The sequence below is a fragment of the Cynocephalus volans genome, chromosome 4 (genome assembly GCF_027409185.1).
Source record: "Cynocephalus volans isolate mCynVol1 chromosome 4, mCynVol1.pri, whole genome shotgun sequence".
Taxonomy (NCBI): domain Eukaryota; kingdom Metazoa; phylum Chordata; class Mammalia; order Dermoptera; family Cynocephalidae; genus Cynocephalus; species Cynocephalus volans.
The window spans coordinates 103,217,551-103,232,569 of NC_084463.1; the positions used below are offsets into that span (position 1 = coordinate 103,217,551).

The window sequence follows — 15,019 nt, forward strand, 5'->3', positions numbered from 1 at the left end:
CCTGAGAACCTGCTCTGTCCCTGCACTGTGCTAGGCACAGGGGATGCAAGGTCAAGCTGTAGCATCCACCCCCTTCTCAGACAACATGACCATGGGACTTAGGATCCTTTCTCTCCACAGGGTGGAACTGGTTCTTCATGTGGCTGCTGCTCCCTGTTGCTGGGGCTTTCCTTACAGACACAGAGGCCTGGGGAGGGCTGTGGGCTCTTCAGATCCAGGGACTGATGGACTGACACTGAACAGGTACTGGACACTTCTCTCTACTGAAATAGTTCCCAAGGCAGAATCAGAAGGAGGCTTAGAGAGGATGTGGCCACATTCTGTCTCTCTGGACAGGTGTGCCTCACACTTATAGGCCTGCAGTATCTGAAATGCTCCATTATGCTCCCACTCTGTTATGATCAGGATATGATTGGGGAGAGCTCCAGCCCCAATCCATGGGTTTTAGGAACTGCAGTAGGGAGGAAATTTCATCTACCAAGAAGCACCCAGGGTCACATGCTGCAGGGACTCACAATCCCCTGGGAAGACACTAACTATTTCCAGCCTCGTCTGTACCTTAACCCTCCCCACCTGCAGTCCCTCACCAGGTTGGACAATTCCTGTAGGAGATCCAGGGAGACCAGCTTCACAGGCTTCCAGGCTCTGCCCTTTACCCCATGGGGGGACCTTGACAGAATCTACCAGCAGCCATCTGAGATCTTGGTCAAAAGTGGGGCCAAGAACAAAGTGTGTTGAGAAGTCTGTGGGTGCAGGGGTGAGGAGGGAGGCAGAGAGCAACCACAGAACCCACTGACTGGGGAGCAGTTCAGAGGTAGGTGGGATGAGGCAGAACCATCCAGGGCTGAGGGATCTGAATCTGGAAGGAAAGGGAAGGGGTGAGGACAGAAAGAATGGTTTCTTCTATCAGAGAGAACAGAGGGAGGAAGTGGAAACAAAGAAGGATGCTCTGCATTTGAGAGAAGGCAAGAGAAGTAAGAGAAGGAATCTGTCACAATTCCCATATGGGGACACACTAGAAGGAGCCCATGTCCCATCATTTTCTTCTGACCTGAGACCATGCTCAGCCCCCACCCTCCTGGATCTCTGCAGTGGCGGGTGCCTGGGCCCTTCCCTTCCCAGAGATGCAATTTGACCCTGGAATGGCTCCTGCTCTTCTTCTCTCTGTCCTCCCATCCCAAGACCCCTGGCCCTGAGGAACAGCCTGAGCTGCAGATGCTTGAGAGGTCTCGTTAGCGGCTGAGCCCAGGGACTTAGATGATTCCTTTATTTGGATTTTTCACACACTTTCACACTCTTCTTTCTAACACCAAACCATGCAAGTAGAAGATGTGAGGCTGGGGGCAGGAGTTTGAGAGGAGGGAGGCTGTTTACAGATGGAAGGAGATGAAACCCACACTTCACCATCACTCTCTGCTGCAGTGTTCTCTTCTCACCTCCACAGTCTCCTCTCACCTTGGCTGACAGGATACTTTAACCTCTGCAGCAGTACCTTCTGGAAGACAAATGGCCTTTTCTTCCTGGTTCTCATGTGCTCACCTGCTGACACAGACACACACTTCTCCAGGCTCAAAACCCCTCCCCCACAACTGGGGGTGTGGTCACACCCACTGCATATGCACCCTTTCTCTGCTACGCCTTAGTAGAGGCAACATTTATTCTTCTTAAAAGGAGAGAAAGATATGCCCAAGAAAGGGGCATTTCAGAGAGAAATATCAAAATCAGATGTTTCAGGGGTAGTAGGAGTTTGCCATTTGTAGGGAAGAACACTGAAAGCAGGGGGCACCCCAGCCTTGACCCTCCATGGACAGAGAGCTCCAGGTACTTTGACGCTGTCACCAGTCAACCTACTGAGAACATGGACAGAAGGCATCTCAGGTCTGTGAGGGTCAGAGATGCAGAGGTCCAGAGAGCTATACCAGCCCCAGGAGAACTTTGTCTTTCAAAACCAGGAGTTCCCTAGTTATGAGGAGGTAATGTCCTCTCAGGCAGTGATCAGAGCCTCAAATGACCTCTGTCACCACAGTGGCTGCTATGAGGAGTTACAGAAGAGATTCTTGACCTGGGTCTTACAGTCCAAGACAAAATATTCCAGATGTACAAGAGGGAAGGGCAGTCCAGGCAGGAAAAAACATGTGCAATGTTAAAGATACAACAATATTAATCACGTTCAGAGTTGTCAAGTACTTCAGGCTTAAGGAACAAGGACTGAATGGTGCAGATTGAGGCACAATTATTTTAGAAAGCCTTTTTGCAAACCATGCAAGATATAATAGAGATCTGACCAAAGGCAATAGCCTCGAGGTGGCAAGGGGAAAACAAAACCTAAGTCACATAAAGAAGATAGAAACATGTTTTTTGGTTGATCCAGATGAGTTTGGGTCAAATCTGAGGAGTCTGCTCCACTGGAGGGATTGATATAGCAATATAGGGGACAAATATTGATGTTGAAGGTCATTTGATGTTGACTTGTAGTTACCTCCCTGCTAAAGCCTACTTGCTGGGATCCTGACACCTCTGCAGAGACAAAGGTAGTTCAGAGTTCATGGAAAGAAGAGGCAAGGTCAGTGACTGAGAAGGGTATATGGGCAGGGAGGAGGTGGCAGTGTCCAGAGAGAGTCACGAATAATCAATGGGTCCCTACCATCCCATCTTTAGTGGACAGAGGGTCAGAGGGGCTCCGTTTCTTCCTCTGTCATCAAAACCAGGATTGAAGAAGGGCCTCAGAGTTTCAGTGAAGGCACATTCAGAGAAGGCATAGATGAGGGAGCCATGGTCAGTGACATTGTAAAAGGAGACAGTGCCAGCCTCACAGTCCAGGAAGATCCCAATTTGGCATGGAGGTACCTGAAGGTGGAGGGGAGTCTGGGGCAATGTGCCAGCCTGATAATTTTGTTTGTTCCACATCCAAATTGTCCAGAAGCCACTCTTGGGGCTGAGCGAAAAATGCCCTTTCCTCTGCACAGAGTCGCTACAAACCCCCAGGTCCCAGGCCTCCTTTCCTGTCACATCTACCTCCCAGTAAAATTTTCCAGAGTTGAAGCGTTGCACACCTAGGACCATGGGATAACTATCAAATCTCTCTTCATTTTCAGGCATCTTTTGCTGGGTGTCTCCAAGCCTCACTTGTCTCCGATCCTCTGAAAGGATGAGCCACGAATTGGCTGTGTCTGGATCCAGAGTGATGTGTACTGCAGGAAGAGGACCACAGTCAGGCCTGTGTGTGGCGAGTCTGTGTGCCTATAGTGGGGGATTCGTATAAACCCCAGGGCGAGGATGAGGAGGTGACCCTAAGCCTCACCATGTGAGGAAATGACCCCCAGCCAGCTCTGGCCCTTGCCCTGACCTTTGAGGGAACGATTTTCTCTACCTCTGTCTCTGCCCCACCTACTCCGACCTGCCATCTCTCCTCCATGCTCCATTCTCCCTGACCCTGACACCCACTCTGACCACGCTTATCCGCTTCTGCTCCAGTCCCACACACCTAGAGCTTGCCTCACCTCCACATGTCCTCAGCATCTCCTTCAGCCCCGGCACATGGCACACATTCCTCATGTCTGGGGAGACAATATCCAGCTTCTTCAAGTTCCAGGCCTCACTCCTGGGGGAAAGAGAGTTTAAGACCCCTATTTCCCACCCCTATCTCCTAGCCTAAGCCCTAACACCATGACCTCTTTTGTGAAGAACTCTGATAATTTAACTCAACACGAAAATTACAAATACGTCTTGTGTTCAGGTTTCTGAGGGTGGGGGGTGAGAGGCAAAAAAATGTGTGTTTAGTTCCTATCCAGGAGTTCCTGGTTACATGAGCCTCTGCAGCATGCGGACAGGATGTAGACTCAGAACTTCTCAGGATTTCCCTGTTTGTCAGGGCTTTACTGTGTGAAGACGTTATAGTCCAATTACTCTGGGTGATTCACCAATTGAAATGTTCATTTCTTAGCCTTCTGAGACCAGAAATATTTTACAGAGGTTTAGGTCTTTGAGAATAGAGAGGTGGATGGGGAAAACTTCAGTGCATGCATTTCTAACTCAGTAATCTTTTTCATGGTGTATATATGCTTCCTGCCACCCCCTCTCCTTACCTTTCCAGGACAATTCTCACTTCCTGAAGAGAAAAGAGACAGAGAGTAAGTTCTGGATTTGTTGGTTTGCCACTGTCAGTCCTGTGGGTGATGTGATGCCACCCTGTGGTCCCTGGGGCGCTGCTCTGCCCCATTCTTCTGGACCAGCTTGGAGCATAAAGGATGTGTGGCTGCTTGTGGGGTAACCAAAAACCCAGCATGGCATGACCTATAGCCAGGGAAGGATCAATTTAAGGACTCTGACTCAGAAAACAATGAGAAAGACCAGATTCTTGAGGGTAGGGAAGTGGAGGGAAGAGTGTGGACGAGGGCAAATAGCCCAGCCTGGCCGAAGCCCAGAGCCAGCTGCGGGGAGAGAATGGCTGGGTTAGGATGCCCAGAAACTACTCTCACTTGCGGGTTTGAGTTGCTTCAGGAAGAAGGGTTGGCTAGTTAAAGATCTGTCCTATGCTGTAGTTAATGTTGCCCCCTCCTGTAGGTGACATCAAATCACCTGAGAACATTGTGTTGCAAGGGTTGGGATGAGAACTGGCAGGCTCCTAGACCCAGTCAAAAGTGCATTAGAAAGCCCAGTTCAATGTCAGGCAGTTGAGAGCCCACCAAGTCAATACAATCAGATTTTCGCACAAATCAGAAAGAAGTAACCTCATGACCACATCTGACTGAGAGAGAGTAAAAAGGTGTGGGGAAAGAACTGCAGAATGTTAGAGCAGAAGGGACTACTGAGGCCATCCGGTCCACAGTGTCCCCAAAGTAGAGCAAACATATGTATCATTGGGAGAATAATGCAAGGTGGTTTTAAGTAGAACATACATCAATGATTTTTTTTTCAAGTTACATACTTATTTTACCTCTTATTCTTTGGGTGAACTTAGTCAAGTTATCCAGCTTTAATTCTTTCACTAAGTCTCTTAACTTCTCTGTGCCTTAGTTTTCTCATCTATAAAATGTAGATAATAGTAACACTCATCTGAATGCCCAGCATGTAACATGTGCTATTTATTTATTTATTTATATTTATTTATTTATTTATTTATTTTTTTAAAAGATGACCGGTAAGGGGATCTTAACCCTTGACTTGGTGTTGTCAGCACCACACTCAGCCAGTGAGCAAACCGGCCATCCATATATGGGATCCGAACCCGGGGCTTTGGTGTTATCAGCACTGCACTCTCCCGAGTGAGCCACCGGCCGGCCCATATGTGCTATTTATGAATTTGCAGTTATTATTATTATTGTTATGAAATAAATTAGAAAAAATCAGTGACATATCAGCCCATGATTCTTCGCTACTATTGCCTTGGAAAAATTTCCTTCTAAACTAAATTTATGCAGGGGAAAGAGTGAGACAATTTAAAGAAAAATAACATGTTAAAATCATTTAGGTAGTTCACAGAAGTGGCAGAAAGTGTAAAGAAGATACATTTATGACTTAAGTTTGGGGAGCCTTTGTTATTTAGTCCACGCCCTCCTTGTTTCATGAGTGGAGAAATTAGGTCTAGGAAGGGAAAATTATTTAACCTAGAGTTACAGAGAGAATTGGTGGCAGGGCTGGGACTGGGCTACTGTCTCTACTGTGTCAGTTCAGTGTTTTTAGTTATATTACATTTATTAAAACCTCTCCATGTCTAGACACTCATCTAAGAGCCTCAGTGGATTTTCTCATTTAATCCTCATAGAAATCCTTTGGGATATGTAGTATTGTAATATCCACTTAACATGAAAATCCAGTGCTCAGAAAGATTAAGGAACTTTCTCAAAGTTCCACACTTGATAAGTGTTAGAGCAGCCACTGACCAGGGATGTCCACTTCTGTTAATTGCTGAATGGAATAGTCTCTCCTAAATCTGTACCCATTTTTGCCTTGAATGCAAGCCACTCATGGGTCCGAATTCCAGTTTAGTTAAGAACACTCCAGATAGCTCTGGCTTTTTCTAGTTACTCCCTGAGTCTCAGAGGGAGGCCTCTCTCTCTGTCTTACCTGCAGCAGCTCCAGTGCTGAGCCCCGACTCCTCCGCTCCAGCTCTGAGATCAGCTCCTGCAGGGCCTGGCTCTGCTGGGCCAGCTCAGCCTCTGTCTCCCCCAGGATTCTCAGCTGTTCCCTTTCATCCTTCTCCAGCTGCTGTATCTGCCTCTGTTCCTCTTCAGCCAGGAAGTTTTTCTGCTGTGCAAACTCTGCATGAATCCTCGATTTGTGTGCCTCAACCTTCCTCTTTGGTGTTGAAGGAAATAGAGAGGTAGTTTTTATGAAAATCTCCCAGGCTTTGTGGTTGGGAGTGTTGGTACCTATTCCTATTCCCTGGAGACTCACAACTATGGTGCTGACTAGGAATAAACACACACACACATACACACACACACACACACACCATTTTGCTGGGGAGAGAGGGGGTGATTTCTCAGACTGAGGGAGGAATGAGATTTGTGTGTGGGGGGCAGAATGTGGCTGGCCTACAACCGCAGATGCATGAACCTATGGCATCAGAGACTTGCCTCAACCTCTTCCAAAATGCATCATCACCCAAGTGTGTCCCTTTGTCTTCATGTCTCGATGGGTTACTGAGAGAGTGTATCTTCCGTTCCCACTCCCAACAACCTCACAAAGGTAGGCTCACAATACCATTACTAAGCCCTGGGGAAAGGGTAGCTTTGGGACATCCTTTACTTGTCCTTTCCTGCTAGTAACTGGAAGGTTACCCGATGACACAGAATGGCCCCTTTTGCCACCATAACTTGACCCACCTGATCCCAATCTCAAATCTCCCTTTTCTGGGATCTCTGGACATGAACTCCTTCCACTCCTCTCTAATCCCTGACATGCCTCACCTCTACAGGCAAACTGCCAGTGCAGATCAAGCTTTAGTTCTCCATTACACTTTGGACCAGTGATCTGGACAATGTCAAGCAACCATGTGATCAGACTGGTTTTTCTACCTCAGGCCATGATGGCTCCCATAAGTCTGTTCCTCATGGCCCTTATTTCCTGAAAGGCCCAGCAGTTGGGCTTCTCTCCTGGGACACCTCTGTTCCAGACACCAAGGTACTGATGCTGTCGTCCCCCAAGACTGGGCTGAGAGGAGCAGGGAGCTTTAGGGTATAGCTTGGTCCTCTCAGCACCTTCTCCTCTGATTCGTGATCTTTGTGCCTGAGTGGGAGCTCTCTTTTGAGCCTCCATCCTTTTTATTCCCCTCTATCTGGAGACCAGAGGTTCTTGGAGAGTGAGAGATAGCAATTCTATCACTCTGCATACAGCTATGGTTAGGGCTGTCTTGAGTTCAGCACTCTCAACCCTGCCCAGCCTTCTGATCTAAGATCCCCTTCAGGACATGGATCTTGCCTTCCAGGCTGCTCTGTTTGTTGCTACATCCACTTCCAACTTCTCAGCCACCTTCTGCTCTTCTCTCAGTTTCTGTAATGCCACCTGGAGCTTCTCCTGCAAAAAAAGATAGCAGGTTAATCCCCAACCTGATCAAGAAGCAAGGTGAGGTGATCCTTGCAGCATTTTCTCATTCCCCAGGAGAGGGCGAATGCGAAGGTTCTGTTTAGCCTGCAATTCTCCCCTTATGTTAGACACAGAAGGAGGGAGACACCCCTCCTTTCTACAACCCCTCAACTCCCATCTGCAGCTCTGGGGAGCAAAGCACTTACCAGGGCCCATTTTCTTTCTTCCCACTCATGTCTCTGTGCTAAGGCCTCACCTGGTACTCCTGAGCAGCCTCTTCAATAGGGATCATAGGGTGGTCACGGTGTTTTCGGGATTGGACACACACCCAGCAGAGAGCCTTCCCATCTTTCTCACAGAACAGGTGTAGTTTCTCTCCATGCACCCCACACTGCTCCCCCTGTGTGCCATCCTTGGCTTCCTGGCTGATTTGTTTAAGGTTGTCCACCATGTTTGCTAGCTGCCGATTGGGCCGGAGGTTCTTGAGCAGAAAATGGTGCCGGCACACAGGACAGACCTTGCCCCCATCCTTCCCAACCTGAGAGATGCATTCGCGGCAGAAGCTGTGGCCGCATTCGATGCTTGCAGGCTCCACCATGGGATCCAGGCAGACAGGGCACGTGGCCTCCTCCCACATCATTGCCAGGGGCATTGCTGAGGCCATAGGGCAATGTTCTTGTTAAGCAGCACAGTGGAGACCTTAGGGGGGTCTGGTGGAGAGAGAAGAAAAGGAAAAGAGGAAATGAGAAGGTTTGCATGAGAAAAACAAGTGATGCAAATGAAAACATGAAGGAAAGTAAATTGGAGGGATGAAAACAAGAAAAGACAAGAACATCGACCTCAATAACAAGCACTTCTCCTCCATTGATCCAGCCAGACAGGAGGACAAACTGAGTCCACAAAAGTGGCAGGGAAAATTGGTGAGAACCTCAAAGATAAAGCTGTAAATTCTACTTTCATCATGTCCATTTCTGCTTAAACCCTCAGTGCCAGGCTTTTCCCATCCATCTTCGCTGGTCTCATTCAACCAGGTCTCCGTGTTACTAAGATAATTATAATAATAGTGACCATCTACCATGCACCTTCCATGTGCCAGAGAACATGCTACATGCTTTGGGTACATCTTCATTAATCTTTACAATAATGGTGTAAGTCAGGTGTATATACATACAAAGATACTCATATATATGAAAATTTATATTTATTATGATATATTCTTACATACAAGTATAAATATATTCATATATGTGCATATATGTATGCACATACATACGTATGCACACACACATACACACACATATGAATGTGTGGCAAGCACTCAGTAGGCTCTTCTCTGAGCTACTCCAAACCTAGTTCCTGCTTTCACTTTCCCTGGAGTATATAGAGCAGTGTTGAAGCCGAATGAATTTCTAGTCGAACATCCTTAACAGCCTGTCCACTTCATCTCTACAGGGGGCTTATAGGAGTAAAGGTCTCAAGGATTGCAGACCTCCCCCACACCGGGGTCCCTGGGCCGCCCTCGGGGCTTGGTTACAGTTTCAGCTCAGGCGCCAGCATCAGGGCAGCCCGAGCCCCCTTCCCAGCGCACCCTTCCCAGCTGTCACCTTCCCAGCTGTCACCTTCCCAGCGCACCCTTCTCCTAGGTAGAAAGGCCAGCGCAGGAAGAACTACTGGGCTTGGGACTGAGCAAGCCCTGCTGCGGAGAAGGGGCAAGCGGGACCGAAGGCTCTAGGGCTGGTGACTGGCTGGAAGGGGCTCTTTAAATCTGAGGAGGGGACACAGGTCCCCTAGGGAGGGCAGGGGAACCTTGGTTTAGCGGGGCTCACTCACCTTATCAGGGGACCCAGCGTGGTCAGCGGCTGTCTATTTCACTTTCAGTTTCCTCTAAGAGGCAAGTGTGAGAGAGGAGAGGAGGGTGGGAGGAGCAGCGGGAGGAGCGGAAAATCGAAGGGGCGGGGCCGCAGAGGAGGCGGGAGGCGGAGTCGGGCTGCGGGAGGCGGAGTCGGGCTGCGGGAGGCTTCGGCGGCTTTTGATGCCTCTTCGGGATTCTAGGAGGCCGGGCCAGAGTGGAAGCTCGGCGGCAGGCGGTCCTAGGGGCGCGCTCCCTTATCGACCAGACGGAGGAGTCGGCGCTGCTTGTTTGACGCTGGTCATTGCCCCACACCTAGGTGCTGTGTGTGCGTCTGGAAGCTGCTTTTGAGGAGGTCCGGATGCAGACAAGAGTGCCCGGCGCTCTCCCTCCCACCATCTGCTTCCTGCTTCCAGAAACGAATTCCTTTTCACGTGAGGACTGGTATTCTTCTAACACCTGGGGATGAGATACTTATTCCACATGACCTCAAGGCAGATATCACACCAGTGAGTGTTGAGAAGGGAATTGACATTTATTGAGCATCAACTGTCTTGTCACAGATCTAGAGATATTTTCAGGCTATATTATTATTATTAATTGTGATAAGATAGACAGAACATAAAAGTTACTATCTTCACTGTTTTTAAGTGCATAGTGGCATTAAGTACACTCACATTGTGTGCAACCGTCACTGCTATCCATCTCCAGAACTTTTGCATCATCCCAAACCGAAACTCTGTACTCATTCAACAACTCCCCATTTCCCCCTCCCCTCAATCCCTGGAAACCACCATTTTATTTTCTGTCTCGATGAATTTGACTACTCTAGTTGCCTCCTGTAAATGGGATCATAAAGCAGATGTCTTTTAATGACTGCTTTATTTCATTTAGCGTAATGTCCTCCAGGTTCATCCATATTGTATCATGTGTCAGAATTTCTTTCCTTTTTAAGACTGAATAATGTTTCATTGTATGTATATACATTTTGTTTATCCATTTATCTGTCGATCAATAATTGGGTTCCTCCCACCTTTTAGCTATTGTGAATAATGCTGCTATGTCAGGTTATATTATTTAAGCCACACAACAATTTGGTGATTTAGGGGTTATTATAGTCATATTGCAGGGGAAGACCCTGAAGCTGACTGGAGTGAAGCAACTTGCTTAAGGTGATGTGGTGAGCATAGGTGCATGAGACCTAAAGGTCCAGGGAATACCCTCATTTTAAACAGCCCAGAGATAACAGACTGTCCTGTCAGTTCAAGCAGAAACTGCAGGGACAGGTAGTAAGGCTGTGGTCATAAGCTGCAGAAGAGAAAAGGGAAGAGATATTGCCGGGTCCGCGGCTGGCCGACCGAGCAGCCTAGCCTCATTCCTTTTGGTGGGCGAGCAAATGGCCCGGATTCCTCTTTCCCTCCTGTCCCCTTTGGAAGGAGACGGGGAAGAGAGCCGTGAAGAGAGGTGAGCACAGCCGCCGACCCCAACCAGTCCGGTTTAAAGGACACTCAGCGCAGCGGGGGTTCTGCCTCCGTTTATTATCACACAAGCACTTGCTTTTAAAGGCAAATGGGGAAGGGAGGTTTTTACATCCTCCAATCAGCTTAAAGGTTACGAGAGCATGCATCCTGTCTCAGTGCCTAGCTATTGCAATCACTCAGTGTTCAGGAGCGCAGAAGCACGTATTTGGCCAATAAGGGCTAAGGCAAGGTTCCCCAGACACTCCCACCCTACTTCCTCCCAGCGCCCATCTTAGGCTGCCACATTAATACGCCCTTGTGTGCCCATAGTGGCCCTGCTTGTAATGTCACTTAAGGTGGCGTTAGTTTTTAAGGCCCGACAAGATATGAGGCTAGAAGAATTTTCAATTCCTTCCAACTCAGACATCCTTTTTTTTTTTTCTGTTCCTTATAACTTAGGGTAAAATCATCAGTTGAACTTTTCTTGAATATGTATTATAGATTTAAGAAACCTAAAAACACTTCATGCTTTGATATTTCCACTTCTGTTTTTAAGAGAATTTTTGCTTAGTGAAAGGCTATCAGGGGATATCTTATGTCCACATTGTGCTACTGTACTCAGATCTGATTCCAGGAACATAAACAGTCCTAAAAAGTAGAGTGGGAGGGCCGGCCCGTGGCTCACTTGGGAGAGTGTGGTGCTGATAACACCAAGGCCACGGGTTCAGATCCCATATAGGGATGATTGTGGTGCTGACAACAAGTCAAAGGTTAAGATCCCCTTACCGGTCATCTTTAAAAAAAAAAAAAAAAAGTAGAGTGGGAACAGAGTAAAAAACTCAAAGGAAGAGGAGGCTTGTATCTGAATTTGCAGCTATTCAGAAAATGACTCTCCTTCACATCATTGCAGACCCTTTGTTGTTTCCTGCAGGCATTGAGTAAGCCATTGTTGGGAGAGTTGAGAAGAACATAGGTCTCACAATAGCACAGACATGGATTCAGTGCTGACTCTGCTATTTTCTAGCTAGGTGCCCATTGCTATTAGTGACTCTTCTGTTAAACATAGATACTAATACATACAATACAGGTTGTTTTGGTGTATGTGTAATAAAATGCACACAGATCAATCAATATAACATGCATAGTTGCTACAGTTCTCACCTTGGTAATTGACTATAAGACCAAAGTTGTCACTCATTCCAAATTCCTTTCACTCACTGATTATACTTTAGTACGTCAATATTCTTTTCTCAGTGAGGTGACCCAAATCTTTATTCCTGAAGGATCAGTGTCCTTAAGTTTTCTACCTAACACATTGGCCACTGTTATTGGACAATAAGAATGAGGAATCTCTCTAGTGTATACATTGGGTTTTAGGCATAGTCCTAGTTTCTCCCATTATGTACAAGCAACCTAAGTTCTCCTTGGTAATAGGGTAAGTCATTCCAGCCAGTATGGGAACCCTGTTCTCTACCTGTTTCTTTAGTGTCTTAAGAAACCCCAGTAGGGACGGCCTTTGGCTCACTGGGGAGAGTGTGGTGGTGATAACACCAAGGTCATGGATTCGGATCCCACATAGGGGTGGTCGGTTAGCTCACCAGGTGAGCGTGGTGCTGACAACACCAAGTTAAGGGTTAAGATACCCTTACTGGTCATCTTTTCTAAAAAAAAAGAACCCCCAAAATAGCCAAGGGGTAGTTACAAATTCCAGTTTATCAGAACCAAATTTGCTTCCCCTAGTGGAAGGGCTTCTCCCTTCTTCTCTAGGATTTCCAAACTGTGTGAGCACTATGTTGGGGAATGGAAAGAAAATGTTCTGCAAATGAATTATTAGTTTGAAAGTAAAGAAGGTTATATCCACCCTCCCCCCTTGATTCTCTAAAGAGAGTGTTTATACTAGATATGAAAAAAAGTCATCATATATTGGTTGCTGATTTTAAGCATGTGGAGATCAGCATGCCAGCAGATCTGATGTCTGGTGAGAACTTGCTCTTTTCTTCAGCAATGGCACCTCCTCACTGTGTTCTCACATGGCAGAAGGGTAAAGGGGCTCCCTCAAGTCTCTTTTAGTAGGGCACTAATCCCATTCACCTCGTAAAGTCCCCACCTCAATACTATTGCCATGAGGGTTAGATTTCTATATATGAAAATTTGGGGGACACAAACATTCAGACCATAGCAGGCAGGGTTTCCAAACTGGTGTTATATCTGAGCCTTCATCAGACCATACCAGAGTTCTATTGGCCAGCTGCTTCTGGCTGATGGGATACATGTAAGACCAGTGAAATCCATCGGGCAACCCCAGAATTCCTTGACTGTAGAATCAGTTCCTTCGTCGCAAGTGATGTTGTTCAGATATGCTGATGATGTAAGTCTAAAAATGGTGGTGCTGGCAGAATAGAAGGGAAAACAAGTCTGTCTCAGCAAATATTACCTACCGCGTGAGGACATATTGCTGTTGGTTCAATGTAACTAACACACCACTAGGAGACTGTTTAGACACTCCTAGGCATAGTTAAAAAGCATGCTCAGAATTGGCCTTTTATGTACAAGTGGTCATAGCAACAGGGATAGAGGCTCTGCCTGAGCTCAACAACATGGATTTCCATTCACTAAGGCTTATCTATTTACCACTACTGATATGGACACTTGTACATGAGCCCATTGCACAAGAAACAAGTGGCTGGGACAGAGGGTGATCAGCATCCAGAGATGAGCCATGTTATCTACCTGATCACTGAGTGCCTTCTCTGCATTGGATGCCCCAGGTGGGTATTCACATGGACAAAAATATTTTTACACTCTGTTTTCTTTCCTAGGTGCTCAAGACATACTTCTACTCATAACACTTTGTCACCAGTCTTTTAATCTTATTGTTTTTAGGCTCCAACCCAAAGGCCAACCTGTTAAACACAATAAAATTGGCAGTTTGTATATAATCATATACATAAATTCATTATCTTCCGGGCAAAGTGGACAACCACTTGCTTGAAGCTCCATCCATTTGGAAGATTCTCCTTCACCACCGTCTTTCATGGCGATCTGTATAGACACAAATCTTGAGCACCATCTCAGATTCTCTTGAATCTCTCTTTTATTCTCTTAGTCACCACTCCATACATATACTTTGGGATTTGGATGAAACAACACACTACAGGCCATGAGATCCAGATTCCTAAGCAGCCATTATGGGACAATTGACATAAGCAAAAAGTGCAGGGAGTTAGCTCCCCATGGGGTGAACATTGACTAGTGAGAAATGGGAGACAAGAGAGAGTGGAACAAATACCCAGCCCACCCCCATTTCTCTTCTATGGACTACTTGAAGGTGTAGTTCTCCTTGCAGTTCCTCTGATGAGCAAACCCATGGACTGAGGGATCTGCTGTATCATTTTGAGACTCATTATGAATCCTTACCCAGTGTAATGAATGCATGGCATTGTGGTTTTTGCATTTTTCCTTGCCTCACTTTTCTTTCCCCTGACTCTGATTGCCTCACTTCTCTTTCTTCCCCACTCTCATTGCCTTGTGAACAAAGTGTTACTAGTTTAATCTTATCTCAACTCACCTAAAAGTCCTGGCCAGTTTCCAATATTTTCAATGCCTGAACCCAGTTGGAAGCCAGATCACAAAGGAGCCTGGGAAACCCTCTCGCAATGAGGAGCAGAACAGGGGAAAGGAATGGAGCTGAGAGCAAACATACCAATGACGTAGTCAGTATTTTATTGTGCATATCATCTTATTTAAATCTCTCCAGATAGTGTTATCACCTCAGTTTTATAGAGTCAAAACTGTTACTTTTAGAGGCTAGGTACCTGTCCTAGGGCCACTTGGCTAATAAGGAGTTTATCTAAGTTCTGTCTGATTCCCCACATCCAATGATCTTAAGTATAATGCTGGCAAAACTTTTATTTCTATGTATTTAAGATCATTACATCCTCAAAGTTTCAATTCAAATATCCTTATAGAAAGACTAGATTTTTACATAAAGCATTTCTTATTTCTCTCATATATTAGAGACTAATGTAGCAGTTCAGTTTTTACATACACTTGAATGTCTTTTAGGTCCATAAGCTCCTTGAGGGTAGGATAGGTGCCTACTTAATCTCTAAGTAAAGCACAGTGCATAAAGGAACCTCAATTTTTGAACCATTAAAAAGACTATTGGATAACGTAGGTTTTA

At 46.4% G+C, this 15,019-nt stretch overlaps 1 protein-coding gene across 1 annotated transcript; it reads right to left on the bottom strand.

The window, feature by feature from the left end:
* Positions 1-1,730: 1,730 nt before the first annotated feature.
* TRIM21 (tripartite motif containing 21) lies at positions 1,731-9,410 on the bottom strand. Its single transcript, XM_063095337.1, has 7 exons — positions 9,358-9,410; positions 7,784-8,237; positions 7,423-7,518; positions 6,067-6,297; positions 4,086-4,108; positions 3,501-3,601; positions 1,731-3,191 (listed from the first exon to the last, which is right to left on the bottom strand). Exons 2-7 carry the CDS (start codon positions 8,189-8,191, stop codon positions 2,641-2,643), a joined length of 1,410 nt encoding a protein of 469 aa, XP_062951407.1. The 5' UTR covers positions 8,192-8,237; positions 9,358-9,410; the 3' UTR covers positions 1,731-2,640.
* Positions 9,411-15,019: the final 5,609 nt, after the last annotated feature.